The sequence below is a fragment of the Galleria mellonella genome, unplaced genomic scaffold, assembly GCF_026898425.1.
Source record: "Galleria mellonella isolate WM207_F2 unplaced genomic scaffold, CSIRO_AGI_GalMel_v1 utg905, whole genome shotgun sequence".
NCBI lineage: Eukaryota > Metazoa > Arthropoda > Insecta > Lepidoptera > Pyralidae > Galleria > Galleria mellonella.
This window is the reverse complement of record NW_026442174.1, coordinates 3,110,746-3,130,697: the sequence shown is the minus strand read 5'-3', so window position 1 is coordinate 3,130,697 and position 19,952 is coordinate 3,110,746. Positions and strand designations below refer to the sequence as shown.

Here is a 19,952-nt window from a genome sequence, read left to right as displayed (position 1 = left end):
CTATTTTTGGAAGAGCATTTAGATCACAGTCACAGTTTTCGTTTATGTCGAAATAGATCCAAGCAACTACCTACTATAGTACGATTATTCTAGTTTCTAAACAAATTTGCTGATCCGAAGTTATTTGGGACAACAAAATCGTATACGTAAATAATATTTCCTCTCTTTTTTATAGTTGATTATGCTAGAAAATATTTGTTCGCTTTATCTGATAACGGTAATTGCTTTAGCCGTAGTTATCGTCTTCTAAGGTTATAATTTCCAAGTGAAATGCTCTTTGGTCCGATAAACAACAGAATGCATATTAATCATCATTTTTGTGAACATTTATAAAAAAAATGTTTTATTAATAAGGTAAAACAGTATGAATATGCTTGCTGATAAATGCTTAATTCAATATATAGTATATATTGAATTAAGCAAATACATAGTAACAACTTTAGGTACATTTTAATAACATTAATTATTCAAGCAGAAAAGTAGTTTTCATATGTCATGCCTTTGGTTAATCTCATTTACTTCTTAAATGGTTCTTCCATTATCGTCGATAGATTCACCCATTGTTAAAATAGAGATTGTATTTTTGGTAAATCATTTTGAAAAGTTTTTTTTTTTTTTTTTTTTTTTTTTTTAATATTTTAAGGGCTTTTACCTTCTTCAGGTATATCAGTCCTATTGTACCCTGAACTGATTTCTCCAACAAAACTTTATCTACCTTCCCTAGACGCGGAAAGAGAAGAATGGTAGTTTATCCTGACTGTGTTTGTATACGGTACCTAGATTGCTGAATAATGTAATGAAAAGTCGACTTTTATATAATTTTTCGGGCCTATCCGGTTTTGTTTAGATTTATTGCTTATAACAGGAGTGCTCAAATTTGAACTGCTAGCGTCTACCTCAATATTGTTAGACTACGATCGAACGACTCTGAAAGGCTACAAGAATGTATGATGTAGGTTCTCCTCTAGGTTGAGTGACCATAGATATTAGTTTTTTGCACAATATTCAAGGTCAAGTGGTCGATCGTAGTCGACAAGTCAAGCACCTTTGAGTTTTATAAGATTATCTAAAATGGGCAGGTCATTCCTGGTTTAGACCAGGAATGTAGTTGGTATCTTTAGACTTCAGATTTGGAGCATGTAATAGCTGTTTTTTTACGTTTTAGGAATAAATTGTCATATTATTTAACATGTCATTAAGTAACAGTCACGAAAAGCAAGTTAACAGTGTGTAGTACTGTTGGATGTGGATGTTTGATTTGCTCAGGTGTTATGTTTCTGTTTCTTCTTTCCGAGTGTAGTACTTAATCAAATGATTTCTGGGAATTTATATGGCTTCAATTATTTTAAGTCTTAAAAGTCCAAGGAACTTTGAATTGTATAGAGCATATGGTACTTATTGGTTTAAATAATTTATATTCTGATTTAAACACGACTTGCTGAGCTCACGCTTAGATTGATTTGTCATAATTGGAACTGAATTAGGTAGTACTTATGAGTGAAGTAACCATGAATTAGTCGATCGTTTGCTATAGATATTTGGATCTGCTATTTGCGTTGATTTTATGGATTATATTCATTAATAGTTTTTGCAAAACCAACATTTAAACACAAAAAAGATTGTAGTAATAGTGATATTTGTTAATATTTCTCGATGGTAACTCTTATGAACAAAAGGACACTAATGGGTTAATAAATAATATAAAATAGATCGACATTATACTTAGTAAGTTTTGCAGTAATAGTAGTTGTGCCTTTTTTATGCGACGACGAGACAGTTGTAAAGTTAGCACCTGTGTGTCTCACCTTTCTTTGCCTTTATTGCCGCTAGAGTTCAAATCTCTGTAATTTTATGTTATGCCAAGGTCTTTAATCACCTTCCTATAACAATTTTGGTCGACGCCTCGTTAAAATTTATGTTTATAGAATTGAAAAAGATCATATAATTGCTTGTAGACCGATGATTTGTTATAATATTTATGGAGATATTTACAAATGGGTGAACGGTATTTATGTAAAGAATTGCAAAATTAGTGAGCAATATACTACTTTAATATAATAAGGTTTAAGTTACGTCCAAATTTGGTCGACAAAGCTCGACTAGTTTCGAGGCCAGTCGGGACCATTCGGGACCCTTAATCATTAGGTACATTAAAATACATTGTGTACTTACGAAAATGAACAATAAAACAATATATACTATTAGTTTAATGTTAGAATTAAAAATAAAATATCTTTGTTTGATTATATTTCTTCACTAACTATAAATTTTACCTTGAAACAAAATATTAGAAACTAAAAGTTGTATTCAAAATAGTACATAGGCATTAATTGGATACATCTTTAATACAGGCGGAGTCCGAAGTGGCTGCACTCAACCGACGTATTCAACTGTTGGAGGAAGATCTGGAGAGATCCGAGGAGCGTCTTGCTACTGCCACAGCCAAACTGTCTGAGGCCAGCCAGGCAGCTGATGAGTCTGAACGGTGAGTTCTAACCAGTGCTGCACAGTACTCTGTCTAGTTTAAGTCTAGATAATGTACTTTTATAATTGTAAATAAAGTCAAAATAGTAACTGTATTATACTTTGTTAAAATATAGCAAAGTAATATAAGAAAAAAAAAATAATGTCGAATACTTAACTTTTCTAAATATATCAACATTTTATACATTTTATAGTAAGGTATACATGATTAGGATTCATTGATTTAATAATGTATGGCATTTTTAGTTATTGAGGATGTCTTGTCTTGAATCGTCCACAAGATATTACAGTAGTTTTCAGTAAATATGCCATTATCATCAGATTTCAAGATACTGTGTTGAGTGATGACGTGTGAGCCTGATTGTTTGACTAGAACTGTGATTTTTATCTTTGAATAGACTCAGAAATTATCTAATGATGTCTAAATTAGATTTAGAATACCTTTTTAGGTATCTTGAAAATAAAGTAGTTGAAAATAATATATGTATATGTACTTACTCAGTGATTTAATTCGGACATGATTACGTTATCATTGAGGCAGAATTAAAAAGTAAGGCTTCACAATCTCGTTTATGGGATTATGAAAAGTAATATTATGAAGTTCGAATTATTACTATAATTATATACTTTAGATATATAAGTTGTTTTTTCTCGTGTGCATGAGTGTTCTTTTTATTTTTGCCCTTAACCACACCATTCTTATTTCCATGAGCGTATCTCAAACTGTACTGCTACCTAAATATTATGTTTTTGAATTGTAATTTTTTGTCGACTCTTTAAACACTGTAACTACTTATCAAAAGATGTGAACACTTATAAACCGTTATTAATGGCATACAATAATTATAAGTATTTTAGAATTATTGTAGTATTTAATTAGTACATTGTACTGATTATTTTATTAAATTTTAAGTGATCACATTTTTACTGATATCTGTTCCTTTTTACGGGAGATCGCTGAACAAGATTTGGATTTTTTTTCACATTATTATTATAATTGTAATTGAACAAAATCTGTTAAGAGCTATCCCGTTTTCAATTTAGACTTTAGTAACAACAATAATTTCTCGTCTCATCCCTATCACTGAATTCAAAACAAATACCATAATCTATTTAACAATGATCCATGTTGTAACATGCATGTGTTTGGCCCGCACTAACTAGAATACGCAAGGCGCTAGAGAACCGAACCAACATGGAGGACGACCGCGTCGCAATCCTGGAGGCGCAGCTCTCACAAGCCAAGCTCATCGCCGAGGAGTCCGACAAGAAATACGAAGAGGTGAACGCTTCACTGTGATTTTTGTCATTATCATTATCACGTGTATCTAAAACTGTTCAACGGCTAATGTGACAACCTGTTACACCTCTAATGTTTTTTTATAAATTATTCAAATTTAATATTGGCAGTAGGAAAAAAACTTTATCGACCGTTGAAAGTTTTAGTGCACAACGTCTGAACCGTTCGGCTTGTAACATTCGGAACTTGATAATCCAGTTTGTTTGTTTTTGCAGATTTAACATCGTCAATAATGTAATTTTATACATCATCGTTAATTCATTCTTAACTGGATTATCACATATCCGATGTAACATTTAATTCGAAGTGTTGCACATAAATTACATTATAAACGAATAAGCACTTGATTTTTATATATCAATGATTATAATTAGAATCAAATGTGTATTTCTATGCTGAATATTGAACTATTCCCAGTTATTATTTGTTTTATCACAATAGAATGTAATAGTGTGTAACATTCATTTGTTATAATTATGGTCATTAGCTAAGAATAATATTTGACTGCAAATTGGAATGCTATTGTAGTAGCATTTTATTTTGCAATCATAATATCTAATTTACATTCAAAACGAGACTAAGTATAAGTTATACATCATTTTTTCATTGTATATATAAAATACTTTTGAATAATATACAATGCGTTATGACAATATTTGTTTGTATTGTCCAAATTTCTCGTTTTGAATACATTCTCTCCACAGTGTTCCAGAGTAGCAGATTGTCTTGCTTTGTATGTTCCTCTTCAAATGCTATTGTGATCGTTCTTGCATGATTTCTAACTTTTGGGTTACCCTTGATAATCTAGTCATACGCAGTAGGTAGTTAACCTGTGCTATATTCATGTTGACGGTTTTGTTATGGGATCCAGTGCCCGTAAGGTGCTCGAGAACAGGTCGTTGGCCGATGAAGAGCGCATGGACGCCCTGGAGAACCAGCTGAAGGAAGCCAGGTTCCTCGCTGAGGAAGCCGACAAGAAATACGATGAGGTCTTTACATAGGAGTTTCGATGTCGTTTGGTTTGGCTTGTCTTGTTTGCTGCAGTGCAATTGTATAACATAATTTGATGAGACTATCAAAGATTTTATTCCTGTCCCATCTAATTGAATGCATTCAATATGCACATTCCATCCAGTATGTATAATTTTAATTCTAAATAAGCTAGTGTGTTTCTTATATCGATAAAAATATTTCCAGTCTAAAGTTTTTTGTTGTGTTACCCTTACTGATGAAATAAAAATAGTCACATTCTTAAAATATCATTATTACGTTATGATGTGGCACTAATTCTATTGAGTGAAGATGTTTTTCAACTAACATTTCGTCTTTGCATTAACCCATCTGAGCTTCAATAGCGACATTTATAAATGTCAAATTAGATATATTATTTTGCTGCAAAGTTTTTTTAAAATTTATCAGTAAAACATTTCAACTTGTAAAAATCTAAACATCTGCTGCCGCCAGATGGCGGGGTATATTAATGTCCTAATTCCCCTGACATATGACCCTGCACGGTGAAGGCAGCCGTAAAAGTCAGCGCCCAACATGGAGCCGTGCCTGATCTTGGTTTGTTTACCTTATAAGGGCAGGACAAGTCTCCAACGTTGTACCTATATGTCGTTACATAAGCATTACTTCCATATACGAAGGGTGAGCTTACTCAATACACGCGCCACCTTAATAATACGTTGATTTTATCCTCTGACATTTATATGACAGTGAAATGGTATTTGTTAATGTGGTATGGTGTGTTCAGGTGGCTCGTAAGCTGGCCATGGTCGAGGCTGACTTGGAGCGCGCGGAGGAACGTGCCGAATCCGGTGAATCGTAGGTTTCATTCACTATCGTTGGATGGCCACTGCTCCTCTCAAAATTGCCTCTAACTTGTTTTAAATCAGAATATAAATAATAATAATATTTGATACACAAAACAGCGCGCGAAAAGCTGAATTATCTCCACTCTGTCGTGTCAGGCAATTTTGAGCGATAACGCAGTGGTCCTACGGCCTTGTTTTGTAACTTTCGCCACCGTTTTGCATGGTTGTTCATTTGCATTCGTAACATAGCTGCACCGTAACCCGATTTACCTACATTGGTATTTTTAACATTGGTTCGCGCTGTTATTTTTTATTGCATGTCCGATTCTAGGTCGTCCGCTCGACGCAAGCTGAGAAGGAGATAACATATTTTAATTACTTATAATTTTGCATCAGCCATAACATTAATATAGTCAGTGTTATCGGTTCTCGAAACTCTTGAAACGGTAACACTACCTAATTTTAAGGACATATCGGTTGGCGGCGCTTATACACCGCTGCACGGATAGTAAGCGCCGCTCCATCCATTTAGTATCAGACTAAAACAAGGGTTGCCCCATTTCATGGAAATTTCTTATGCAAATGTGTAACTATCACGTCCATGTGTCGACTAAACTTCTGTCTTCAGTGTGTGTATCACTTAAACGTGGCTATAGGTTAGGCTCTCAGGAAATGTGTGTGGTATAGGGCAATTTTCGTTTTCAGATATGCACCGCATTACACCAGAATTACTGGCCGTATGCGTGCCGCACATATGCAAGCGCACACATCACATAACGATTACAATAATGCACTAGATAGCACTTAGATAATTAAATGTTTTCAAAAGTAAATATAAGAACTAAAATGTTTTGGGACAACCCTCGTTTATTATTTTAATTAATGTGAGTACTGACGCCGCTCTCGACTCCCCGCTTTGATCTCCTTATTTCTTCTAATTTGTGTTTGTGGATTTTAAATTCTTCGCTTTCGCTTTTATGAATTTTATTTTTCTACAGAAAAACGCCTGGTAAGGATTAAACAATTGTATTTTTTGAATTTAATTTTTTGCTTCTAATTTATTTTAATTTAAACCAGGCAGAGGATTATTTTTATATTTAACACAATTTCCTCTTCGAATATTGTAATGATGTACATATTTTTTAGCTTTAAAAAGATATATCCTAAACCTTTTCGCCTTCCTTACTCGAGCACTGCATATCACTTTCCACAACTTAACCGGGTGAATGAAGTCACCCGGTATATCCGGATGACAATGGCAAATATTAGAGCAAGTTGCACCGCAGCAGCGAAGCGGCAGTCGAGAGCGGCGCCCGACTCGGTAGCGTAGTGTGTGTTGTGTGTGTGTGCGTGTGGCGTGTGGGCGTGTACTAACGCTCGGCCGGCGGTAGGTGGCGCGCAAGCTCGTGCTGATGGAGCACGACCTGGAGCGCGCCGAGGAGCGCGCCGAGCAGAGCGACTGGTGAGTGCCGCCCTCCCTACCGTAGCCTGCTCTCGTTGTACACTTGCACTAGTTGCACAGCTGCTATATGCCATAAATGTACATACAAAAAAAGGTAGACAGCCAAATCGAAGTAACAGTTAGACTTTCTACTGATTCAGCGCGAAGCGAGATATAAACGAATATTGATCTACATAGATCGCAGATATCGATATATATTAAATAATGAATCTAATATGTACTACGACTTACGACACGAAGATAAATTTACTGAATCCTATTAATATAATAAATGCGAAAGTGTGTAACGGTGGATGGACGGATGTTTGTTACTGTTTCACGCAAAAACCGGATCTGTATGAAATTTGGTACCTACACGGGGTAGATTACGTTCAAATTTAGCTATAGGCTTCTTTATGTATACAGATGAATCCGCGGAATATTTGATCTATATGTTTGATTGCCACCTCAGTGGTATAAAAAAAAATACAGCTAGTTTTATATAATGTTGCATTGATATAATCCGTTTTAGAGGATGAAATTGAAGTAGTTAGTGTGTTTTTAAAAGCCTAATATCCTCTTTTTGCCCTGTAAGGAGGTTGATAGATCTTGATGATTATTTTGCATTTTGCAAATAGTAATATATTTGAAATTTACCAACGTATAAGTTTTTTACCGTTGTCCATTTTGTACTCTGAACTACGTTTCAAACGTGCAAAAGTTGTTTCTTATAGAAAGGAATCATAGGTTTCAATATAGGTTAGCGCATTAGGAACAACTGAACAACAAACGACACTGTTCACCACAGCCACTCGTGTTGAATACAAATTAATCCCAGATTCACAGACAGTCTTTGTTCACAGTTGGAATATTTTAGCAACAAATTTACAATAGCAACTCTCCGACCGGCGCCAGTAGGACTATTAAAATCGGTGTTGGAAATCCGCATTTTACAATAATTAACGAGTAAATTCATGAAATCAAATTAGTCGGTTTCACTGAAGCACAACGTGTGTTTAGTTTCTGCAAGTGAAAACGAGGACCGATATGCAATGAATAACTCTTATCAGCTCGACTCACGCTCACTTGCAGATATTAAGCACATTATTCGTCATTGTGTCGAAAATATTCTATCAGTATAATAGCTCTATTGAATTTAAATTGTGTGAATCATATCACCATACGATTATTTTCGTCACTATCATTATTTACCCTAAGATTAAAAAGTTAATTATTTGCATGACTGTTGATAGTTGCTCAATATATATCTTTTAAATTTAATACCTCATTATTTAAATTTACGATATTATTCACTTTCTATAATGAATTGATGCAACCATCGACTCAATGATTTAACATTTACTCGCTGTGAAGGCACGCGCTTCTTTTTTATTAATACCGCTTGATGAATAGTTCAAATGTATATGATTGGTTAAATTAACAAATATGCAGGTCACAAATCAAAATTTATTACTTGAAAGATGAAACTTTAATTGTAGAACAGTGTTCATGTCACCAAATTAAAATTAGTTTGACCTATAAATTCATTAAATATATCCTGCAATATCATGTACCTTCAGTACTTTCGATTAGTGAACGAACATATTTATTAAAAATAATTTACAGTGGGAATTGATTGTCGTAATATTATTTTTCAGTAAAATCGTCGAGCTTGAGGAAGAACTCCGCGTAGTTGGTAACAACTTGAAGTCCCTCGAGGTCTCCGAGGAGAAGGTATGTTACCCTATAAATTACTAATCTGATAACAATTCTTTGAGCTAGATTAACTTAAGCTAAGAATTCTGTAGAATTCTCAGGATTCAGTTCAGAAAGAACATTACAAATTATAATTATTTTTTTAAATAAGACAACAATCGTCCCTGAGTATGATGCACCAACCAAATATATAAATTGTTAGACTAGACTACATTTCCTTCTATTTGTGAAAAAAAGCCTTGAAAAATTGATATCGCAATTCAATAAGGCTAGCGAGTCATTGTTCCCAGTATATATGCTAATTAGGAATTCACTTATGGTATACGTTTGTAGTTTATAAAGACCAACGATGTAAACTGAAGAGTAATGAAGTGTGTACCGTTTTATACAGGCCAACCAACGTGAGGAGGAGTACAAAAATCAGATCAAAACACTCACCACCCGTCTAAAGGAGGTGTGAATGCGAGAGAGATCGGTTTAATATGCGGGTGTTTTAGTACGCTTGCCTAACTGTATACTTACTGATGCACACACCCTCTAGTGTACTGTTCTATGTATGACTTACCATTATTAATTTTTTTCATATTTATCTACAAAGTAAAAATAAAAAAAAAAAACAATTAATTATTGGTGATGATTACATAGAAGTAGTGCGTCTATTTGCGTGTTGCGTTTTTCTCTACTTTTAATACTCGCTCTCTCTTTATTTTGGCTGCTGTATGAATATATTCCTTTAACAGTTACTACCAGTGTACTCTAGTAAATTAGCCGTTTGGTGTATCATAGCGTTGCTGATGTATGTATATTGATAAAGTAACGCTATGAGATACTGCATGGATGTTCGTTTTCGTTGTTTTGTGGTTTTATTTAACATACAATAATCGCAGGCGACGCAAAGGGAAGAATCATACGAGGGCCAAGTCAAACTGCTGGATGCACAACTGAAAGAGGTAACATGAGCAGTTGGAGCGGAGGGATAGACAGTGTTCGTTACGGCAGTAGATCGGTTCATGCTCATCGCCTTATATGTACCTTTATAAACTGTATCGTTGGCTATATAAACGGTTGCTACATATATTGTCCATAATACTCCATTATATGTTTATCTTCACTTCTTATAAGCAGTTACGGCTATTTCGGTGTAGGTATATGTAGTCGACTGGCAGAGGTTGGTGCTTCATCTATGTATCTACTTATAAGGTTTGTCTTCTCTCTCAATACCTGTCCTACCTATTATTGTTTCCATATCTATGTATGTACTTTGCGCCTCTATTGTGATTGTATTTTGCTGTTTAAAGATCATAAATATTTTAATCGGTTCAACAACAAAGTTAGTTCTAAATAGTTCATGCTACTGCTTTACAACCTATTTCATGTACGAATGTATTTGGGAAAATAGTAAACCAAGTTCCAAGACACGATAAATAATGACTCTTTAAGTTAAACAGTTATAGTTTTTGTTTATATACTCACTCAAACAACACTAAGTACATCTTTTGTTGCTTTTTCCTGCTTCTAAATATAAAATGTTTTACTAAATATGATCCATGCAATGATCTAATTTGAAACAGGATCTAATTTTATTCAATATTAGATTTGATAAAACCAGTTCCTTTACCAGATATTTTTTACGTGAATCTTGCTCCCGGTATAAAACGATTACCATTAATAGGAAATCCAAGTAGGATGGCTCAATTTCTTATCCAATTCACTCCTTGTGTAGTTCCATATCTTTTATTAGTCATGTAGTATTAGCATTTTTACAATTTATCTCTAGTTTATTAGAACTTCCTGTCTGCCGTGATTAAGGTGTACAGTTTAAAAAACAAAAAGCAGTAGTTCATGTTCAGTTCGATAAATTATAAAGATCCGAGGTGATCAAGTCGTACAATCACAACGGAGGTGGCGGCATGTCGGTGGTTTGCCGTCAGTAATAAGTCCTGTGTGGCTAGGCGATGGCGTCCCGCGAACACGTCGAGGATAAGATCCACAGCCTCTCGCAGAAACTGACGCAAGTAAGTTGTGCTCACATCGTGCTACTCTGGTTGCTTTGGGAAGTTTTCTTTTAGTAAAGGGAATCATAGCTCTGCCTGCACTATTTGTATATGCTGGCAGCGTATTAATGAGAGATGATAGGTGAGGATGAAGTCCAATCAGTAGACCTATCGTGACGATTTTGCAAAGAATTAACTATCATGAGGTGACTTATATTATGCGCAATGAGTATTAACGTCCCCTGTAAAAACGTTACAATAATAAAGGGCGTTTAAGTCTATCAGCAATAAAAGCAACATGAATAATTTCAACCTGACCTCTTCCGCGTTAGACAAAATTTTAGAGTTTGTAATGAGATCATATCTTGTTACTGTAAATTTAAATAGATATGTAGATAATGTACAATATCGACGCTAATTACAATTTAATGAAGTTTTTGTAATACATTTAAACAGCATTTTATCAAATGATCGATTGACATATTCCCTGCTCAATTCGATTAAAATTATCCATTGTGTCTATAGCAAAACAATGAATTATAAATGCAATTATTTGTCCAAACAAAGCAACCAGAGTGACCAATGCTTACTGTCCTATATATTCATATTCATGATGTAGATATAAAATGGGTAATGGTATAAATTATGTTAGTGTTGTAGCGGCTGCATTCGCTACATATCAGCTTTTGGTGAAGGTAATTTGCATGATTTTGGAGAGAGCTTTTGTTGTCTAACAGAATGGTTTCATTTCCTACATTAAGAATTTGAAAATTCTAATCAAAAGTTTTTTTTCCTTTTATACAAAATGATAACAGAATTTTAATAGATTTGTATTTCTAAAAAATTTGCTCAATCTTGTTTTTTAATAAAAATCGAAAAAAAAATTGTTACATTCAATGCATGTTTCTGTTTTACAGACTATATTCTGACATAGTAATAAAAAAATTAATGGCAGGTAAGCAGAAAATAGACTGTTTGATAAAGCATCTCGAAGTAAATCTATTTTAACTATTGGGTATTTTAGTATATTATTGTAATACAGAATTTAGCTCAATAAAAAAGATATAAAATTAAATAGCTAAAATAGATTTAGATGTTGACGTTTTTATGAATGATGGAGTATATATTAAAACAATGGTGTTAAAATTGCAGGCTGAGGCGCGCGCCGAGTTCGCCGAGCGTTCGGTGCAGAAACTGCAGAAGGAGGTCGACAGGCTTGAAGGTAATATACCAAAAATAATTCAATATTATATTAGGGTATTACTTTATTTTTTTTTTTGGAATTTAGATGAAAATATCTTAACGATAGAAATATTCATAAATAGTTTTATTTATTAAGAGATATTGGACAATCGTTTGTCATGAGAGCGATAATTGTAACCAATATTATATAATTAAATTTTTGATACTAGTTTTCAAGGTTCTTCAGATATATTACCACCATATTCTACGTACAGCAGAGTTCGGTTAAGTCGTAAATTTGATATATCTCTGAAGTCAAGTTAATAATAACATTGTTTGAGTAATAACCAAAGCTTTCAACATTAAAATTGCACTTAATACAATCACAGCCGTCATTAGAGCTGGCTTCTTCAGTTTTGATGCTGTACAATAGATTTGAAAGCTTATTTTTACTATCATACTCGCTCTAGTTACTAGCTTATTATTTTATTTTTTTCATCATAACTGTAACAGATTTATAATTTTTACTTGATCAAGTGCACAGAATTGTTACGTGTGTTGTATTGACTGTTGCATGTGTTGCAATCATCAATTCTAAATGATATCAAGTGTCTACACGCATGACAAATCTGTGCATTCCTTCTTTTTTTTTGAGCATGTACGTGTCCTACTAGATGCTCGTAATTCCCAATTGTTTTTTTTATTTTCTGTGATTTTCGCATGGTTTTTATTTGATGTTGTCTTTGCCTGTATTCCTTGGTTCAAATTATCATCAGACAAATTAAACATGACTATTTTAATTGTTGATTAAAAACTTGTTTATCAATTACATTGTAATCATATTTTTGTATAAATTTCACAATAAATATCAAATTATACATTAGTTATCGATTAGTGAGACAATAGTTCTCTTACGAAAAAATCTTACAACGTAGTACTCAATGTGTCATTTGATATTTAATGTCGAATTCTTGAAACAGAAATGATTACATATTAATTACAAACTAAATTTGACTTTTTCTTGTATTTACGAGTAATTGAAAATAATGGTAATTTGAGCCAAGTGTGAACATGTGATGTTGTGCGCGCGACTGACCGTGGCCACGTGTCCGCCCTTGCAGACGACCTGGTAGCCGAGCGCGAAAAGAGCAAAATCCTTCAGGAGGAGATGGAGGCCACGCTCCACGACATCCAGAACATGTGAACACCTCCTCTCCCCGCCCCCCCCCCCCCGCCCACTCCACGCGCCCGCGCCCCTCGCTACACTACGTCACTTGTCATTTTTAATATTGATATTGACGCAGCAGCGTCATCTGGTTTCAAATGTATTGACATGAATATTAGAATAGAGAATTATTTTAAAATATATTTATATCTCTGACAACCGTCTAGCGAGGAGAGCGGGCGACTAGATGTTACTAGATATAGTGTAATTGCCAGCCGCTTTTTTTATAATGTAACGACAACTTCGGTTCGCCACAACACTGCCATGTGCAATTTTTTTTTTTATTCGATACACAAATTACTAATATTATCCCGTTTAAATGTTGAAGGTGTATTATGTTTTTTAGTCATTACTTTACGAGAGTGTCTGTTATTGTACGGTTTTTGCAATGTATGGCCGCTGAAGTAACGCTTCCTTTGGGGCTTTCTATAATTTATTTCTAAGACAAAACGACGACATTCCAAAATGGGGACCAAAATTACCATTTTTATAAAATTGCACATTATTTGTACATTTGCCTGTTTAGAAAAAATGACACCCGAATTTGTCATTATCTCTATTCACAATATTTTTATGACAATAATACATTATTCACAAAACGATTTGCAATTTGCACTATTTACACAATCTACCTTATGAACTCTTTATTTACTTAATATTAAAAAGAGATTAGATATTTTTATTTAATGAGTGATGGTAACACGTAAATATGATATTTAATTTTATAAGTATATAATAAGTATACTTTGCTTGAAGTATTCGATATTCTATTTGTTTCGAGTATGATTTTTCTTGTGTCATAAAGAGTTTGTTGTTATTTATTTAAATTAATTGATGAATAAGTGTCAATATTATTTCTTTATGGAATTTAATTTCATTGATAGCAGTTTATTTGAGAAAGCTGGCAATTTGTATGTCGAGTATACAGCGGCTCGAGATATCGAGTCCGTCCAACAAACGTAACTGCGAAACGCGTTGGATTATCGAGAACAATCCGTCTTTTTAATGTTATCGATTAATGAATGAATTGATAGATAAATAAGGTCGTGAAAAATAAATTAATGATTTTTAAGATTATTCTAACACAAGTGTTTATAAATATATATTATTATTTTTAGCTTGTGTTTTTTTTTACTAATGTGTGTGTCCTATCATCTTCTTCCCGATTAACCTCACATCGATTCTATCAGCTATATAAATACAAACTCATGAAATGCGACTTATCAACACCATCGTCATTGAATCCGCTCGCGCATCACTGTCATCTTCATTGTGCATTTTTGAGAGACTGCGAGAGAAACCATAATAATAGAAACGGGAAATGATATCGAGCCACAGCGATCGCCCAACATTGTACATTAAATCATCGTTCGAAGCACGGGGCATGAAGAAACCCCGAACCACTTCCTGTAGTGTAGCGAAGCATGGAGCGGCCCCGGTGTTAACGCATGCGTCCTGAGCGGCGGCGAGCCAGCCCGGCCCCGCCGCGCCGCACCGCTCACCGCCGCCGCCTGCCGCAGATGACCTGATCAACGAGACGGAGAAGTTCAACGACATCGGGGACGACATCGACGACTCCTTCGTGGAGCTCATCCCCGGCGTGGATCCCACCGCTCGCCAGATCGAGGAGGCTCGTCGCGAGTACGAACGACTCCACCCACCCAAGGCGCCCACACCACCACCGAAGGAGCCCACACCGCCACCCAAGGAGCCCACGCCTCCTCCGGCGCCCGTGGCTGCAGATGGCGCTGTACCTCCGGCTGACGGAGCCGCACCTCCGGCTGACGGAGCTGCGCCTCCGGCTGAGGGAGCCGCTCCCCCCGCAGAAGGAGCTGCTCCTCCTCCAGCAGACGCTGCAGCTCCGCCAGTAGAAGGTGCAGCTCCTCCAGCTGACGGTGCAGCTCCTCCGACCGATGGTGCTGCTCCTCCAGCTGCAGGTGTTACACCACCGGCTGAAGGAGCCGCTGTTCCGGCTGATGGAGCTGCTCCGCCGGCTGCAGGCACAGCTCCACCGGCTGAAGGGGCTGCTCCCCCAGCGGAAGGGGCTGCACCTCCGGCTGTAGCTGCCGCGCCTGCACCCGAAGGTGTTGCACCCCCGGCGGAAGGGGCTGTTCCTCCGGCTGACGGTGCCGCTCCACCGGCAGTAGCAGCAGTCCCCGCGGCTGAGACCGCTGTACCTCCAGTTGAAGGAGCGGCTCCTCCGGCTGCAGCGCCTGCGGCCGAAACTCCCGCGCCACCAGCGGAAGGAGCTGCGCCCCCGGCTCAAGCGCCGCCAGCGCAGCCCGCGCCTGCTGCACCTGCCGCCGCTGCCCCGGCCCCGGCTGCAGCCCCGGCCCCGGCCGCGGCCCCATCCCCGGCTGAAGCACCCGTTGAAACGGCGCCCGCCCCTTAATGTTTTTTCTAATAAGAATCTATTTGTTATAAGAAACCGGGTCCTCTGTCCATAAGGCCCATCCGACCACGTTTAAATGAGATTATATTTTTTATCGTCAAATTAAAACACATAAATATAGCTGATGGAATAGTTTTGATTTAATACGTCGCTGAAAGGAAAATATTACGGCACACTGTTAACTAAATACGCCCTGGATACCTACGACACGATGCATGCGTGTGTTATAAATAACAAAAGGCGTATCGTTTCGTTACCACTGACTGTGGACTGTGGTGATGTCTGCAGACGATCTGATCGCCGGCAAAGAGCTGTTCCACGAGATCGGTGGCGAGTTGGACTGCGCGTTCAAGGACCTCGGACTGCAGTCGTCACAGTCCGCGCCCTCTATGCGCACCTGCGACAGATGCACATGCTGTCATTGAACAATCATCATCTCGACGATTTAACATCTTTGCTTTTCATGTGCATTTAACTGATAATAAAGTTTTAACCCTAATTAGATATATTATAGTAATTTCTTATAAAAAATACTGCTTAAAAAGAATTTTGTACTGAGACAAAAACCTAACCAAATTTGCATGACGAAGTTTCTTCGATGTAATAAAAGAAAAGCTTCAGGTAACCACGAAACAAGCATGGCTTCGGAATAACAGGACTACGCACATGTAAGCATTTTCATTTATATTAATTTTATAATATTGAGTAAGTAGCGTGTAGACGAGGTATTTTCTCGATTCAGCATTACGTCATTAAGTTTAGGGCTCTAATAGTCATATTTTTCTAAAAAAAATAACAGTTTTTTTATAACGAAAATAAAGAGATTTAGATAACCTGGGAGGCCTAGATAGACTCTATTATAACCAGATATGTCCAAAGAATCAAGAGCTTCCAAAACCACGCATAAGACGAGTATAAGACTAGAAATTTTTTAGTTTCAGCCTCATTTTCCTGCGTATCTTGTAAAAAAATGGCGTTAAAATATATTGAAACAGAATTGTAAATTTTTCTGAAATGTCATTCTCAAAAATTAATTTGCTCATTCTTCGTCCAGTAGAACAATGCATGAGTTTTGAGATGCTATCATTATATTCATCTATACTCAGTTTCCGCAATAATTTTAGCGTCTAAACTTGAAGAGTGATATAAAATGTTACAATTTAAGATATCAAAAGTAAAGGATTTTAAAAAGGAAGGGGTTCTTAAATTGGCCTTTATTTTTAACTTGTTTATGTTCTAAATCTTTGACAATTTTGATTTTGATATTTTTTTTTGTATTCAACAGAGTATGTAGGTAACACCATTATGCACCATTATTTTTGAGCCGATCTTTACTCGTTATCTCGTCTACAAGCATGCACTCTTTAAATAAAATTTTACAAGCTTCGTACTAAGTATTTACTCACTTGTACCTATTCGAGTTTTAAATCTCGCTAAGCAACGCAAATGTTACCTTTATTTAAGTATAAACCTTGTTGAGTTAGCAGTTAGTACGAAGTGAATTAGCGCTGACACTAATTTGACGCAAAACTTGACTTGTCGGAGTTTAATATCATCAATATTAGAGATAATGTAAGACCACATGTTCATGTGAAATTAAATTGTAGATTAATGGAGAAATTTAGATGATAGAATAAATACAATTTTATATTGATTGCAGAGCACATATTGAAACATATAAATAGGAGGAGTTTTTAATAAAAATTTTTAATCACGTATTTTTTTTTGTATTTGATTCCAATGACATGAAAACAAGATTCATTTCTTATCGTATTAATGGAAAATTTTAGAAGGACCACGAGAAAACATTCAAATATTATTAAGTGGTACCTTTCTATCAGTAACGTCTTCTCTTATAATGACTTTGCACGGGTACACTATTTTCTTTGTTTTATGATAGTCGAATGTATCTTTATCAATTTTTGAAATCAGTTCTCCAGTAAATCTATGAAAATATAACAAATACCCTATAATCTATATTTTATGATATTCCAATGTATTTTTATTAATTTTTGAAATCGGCTCTTCAATAAACTTTTGAATATGTAACAAACACTTGTTTTGTTAAAGATGTAAGAATTCGGAATGATTGGCTGTAAATAATTTATATTATTAGTGTCCAGATAGATATTGCACATCAAAGTTGTCAATACATTTTTGCCTCCTCTTTGTATTTTTCATCCCATTTATAAAATGAACATATAATAATATTGTGATATTTGACTAATGCGCAGACGAACTTGTGGCCGAGAAGGAGAAATACAAAGATATCGGCGACGACCTCGACACCGCCTTCGTGGAGCTCATCCTTAAGGAATAAACGCTCTCCCGGTGACTGGCTTACCAGCTGGTGTCACCACGTGACTCATTCCAACGTCACCCCGCAGCATGTGACCAGCCCACCAGCTGCGATTCTATAATATTTATATGTATAGACGTATTCTATATTTTATACTCTTGATTTAAAGTATTACAATCCATAGTTGTATGGCGGTATTTATTTTTGAGTAATATAATAAATAATTTATTACTTTCCATCTATGTTTATTTTTACCTTCATAGAACCTTGTCCCTGTAGAATCACATGTAAGGAAGCCATGACTTTGGTTGCATGATTTGGAACTAAAATACATATATACCAAATGTAATTCGAATCCGTTTAATAAATAATAACTGAATATCTTTACTAAGCTTTCATATTTAAATTATTACAAAGGATAGAATAGTAGTAGTAGACAGTATAATCTATAGTGCTATAGATATTTGACAATATTGCATAGTTACCAATGTTTAGAAGTTTTGCAGGTGTAACTGTGTTTGCTTTTAATGGTATAATTTTTGAGCTTTGCTTTACTTATTTTAGCACTGCTTAATTACATGCTTGACGCTTTTAGTATTATTTTATATCCTTTAAGAAATTATCTAATTATAATTTACTACGATTTGAATATTTAAGTCTATAAAATACTACTATAAAAACTGGAACTATACCGATCTTAAAATACGTTATACTACGTCTACAATTCCAATGAAAAGATTGATGACGAAAACTAGCACTTAAGTGTAATTTGCGAAAATGACGTAAATGCAACAAGAGTGCCGCATAAGCCGCATTGCTGTTCTAAATAACTTGTTGCAATTATGCATGTAGGTTTATTTTTTATGTAAGGAATATAAAATAGATTTTGCTACGTTAAAAAGAAAGCTAAGACCGAATTTCATTAATTCATTGACCTCATTTGTAATCTACCACCCATATCTTAAGATATTTTATACTACAGTTTACTCAGGTCCAATCTGTTATAATTTATTTCTAAATAAATAAGATGATAACACTGATCTGGAACTAAGTATTATGAACATTCCATCATCATCATCATCAATACATTGTCCCATGGTGAACAATACTGAAACATTATATTTCTTCCCCTGTAAGCTACGATCCTAAGTGCTAAGTGACCTGCATACGTTGCCTCTCTACAGCACATGAGGTCATTGCTCTATCTAATAGGGGGGCGTCATCCTTCATTGATTTTTGCTGTTCATGTTCATCAATTTATTTACTTATTCTTTATTCATCATATTACAAAAAAAAAAAAATGTTTGGTAAAGGCCGATTTAATGTTGTATAGTATTTTCTCCTAGTCCATCTTTGGAAAAACAATGTATTTATGCGGTGAAAAATATAGAAAATTGATTTGGCCAAATAGTTACAGACGTATGTATGTTGACTCACAAATTATATATTATATACAATGGAGGACTTTGAACACATTATGATCAAATAAATATACTTACATGAATACGTTAAACAAATATTATCCTACAAATATATATCGAAAAAATATATACGCGTATAAATATACATAAATACGCGATAATACGTTGTAATACCAATATATTAACGATAGAGATCAAAGAACTATTCTCACAGCTTCTTCATAAGAGATTCATGGACTTTTTAATAGCAAATTCGTCAGACATTTGTCTTATGACAATGGGTAACGCATCCCAGAGTTCATTCATTATACCATGATATTCCATATTCATAACACCAGTCACATAAATTATTTAATAATATGATTTTTTCCTAATTTTTATAATTGCAATAAGAAGAGTAATTATTTAATATATTATTTTATTTAAGGAATGGAATGGTTAATAATGTAGGCGCTGCATGAATTTTGTATTGCAATGTAGGTAGATACTATAAGGTAAATATATACATATCATCAAGGTGCATATTAGTTAAATAGTGATCAGATATTAAATTTTGCATGCGCTGTATATACTAGTTAAGTTATATAGGTATATTATCAGTTCGTTTCTTTCATTTGTCTAGAAAAAAGAGACTTAAACACCGCCGGAATAAGAATACATATACTATATATAAAATAAGCA

The 19,952-nt window shown here is 35.1% G+C and overlaps 1 protein-coding gene across 26 annotated transcripts in view; it reads left to right on the top strand.

The window, feature by feature from the left end:
- LOC113510752 (tropomyosin-2) overlaps positions 1–19,952 on the top strand; it is a 42,976-nt gene that overhangs the window by 18,385 nt on the left and 4,639 nt on the right. For 3 of the 26 annotated variants that reach the window (XM_052902529.1, XM_052902523.1, XM_052902531.1), the window contains 7 exons: positions 2,352–2,485; positions 4,656–4,773; positions 5,541–5,611; positions 8,701–8,776; positions 9,150–9,212; positions 11,905–11,974; positions 14,680–15,566. In XM_052902529.1, the coding sequence (XP_052758489.1) occupies positions 2,352–2,485; positions 4,656–4,773; positions 5,541–5,611; positions 8,701–8,776; positions 9,150–9,212; positions 11,905–11,974; positions 14,680–15,551 (1,404 nt within the window). In that variant the 3' untranslated portion in view covers positions 15,552–15,566. The other 23 variants (XM_026894274.3, XM_052902539.1, XM_052902530.1 and 20 more) reach the window with 18 other exon arrangements.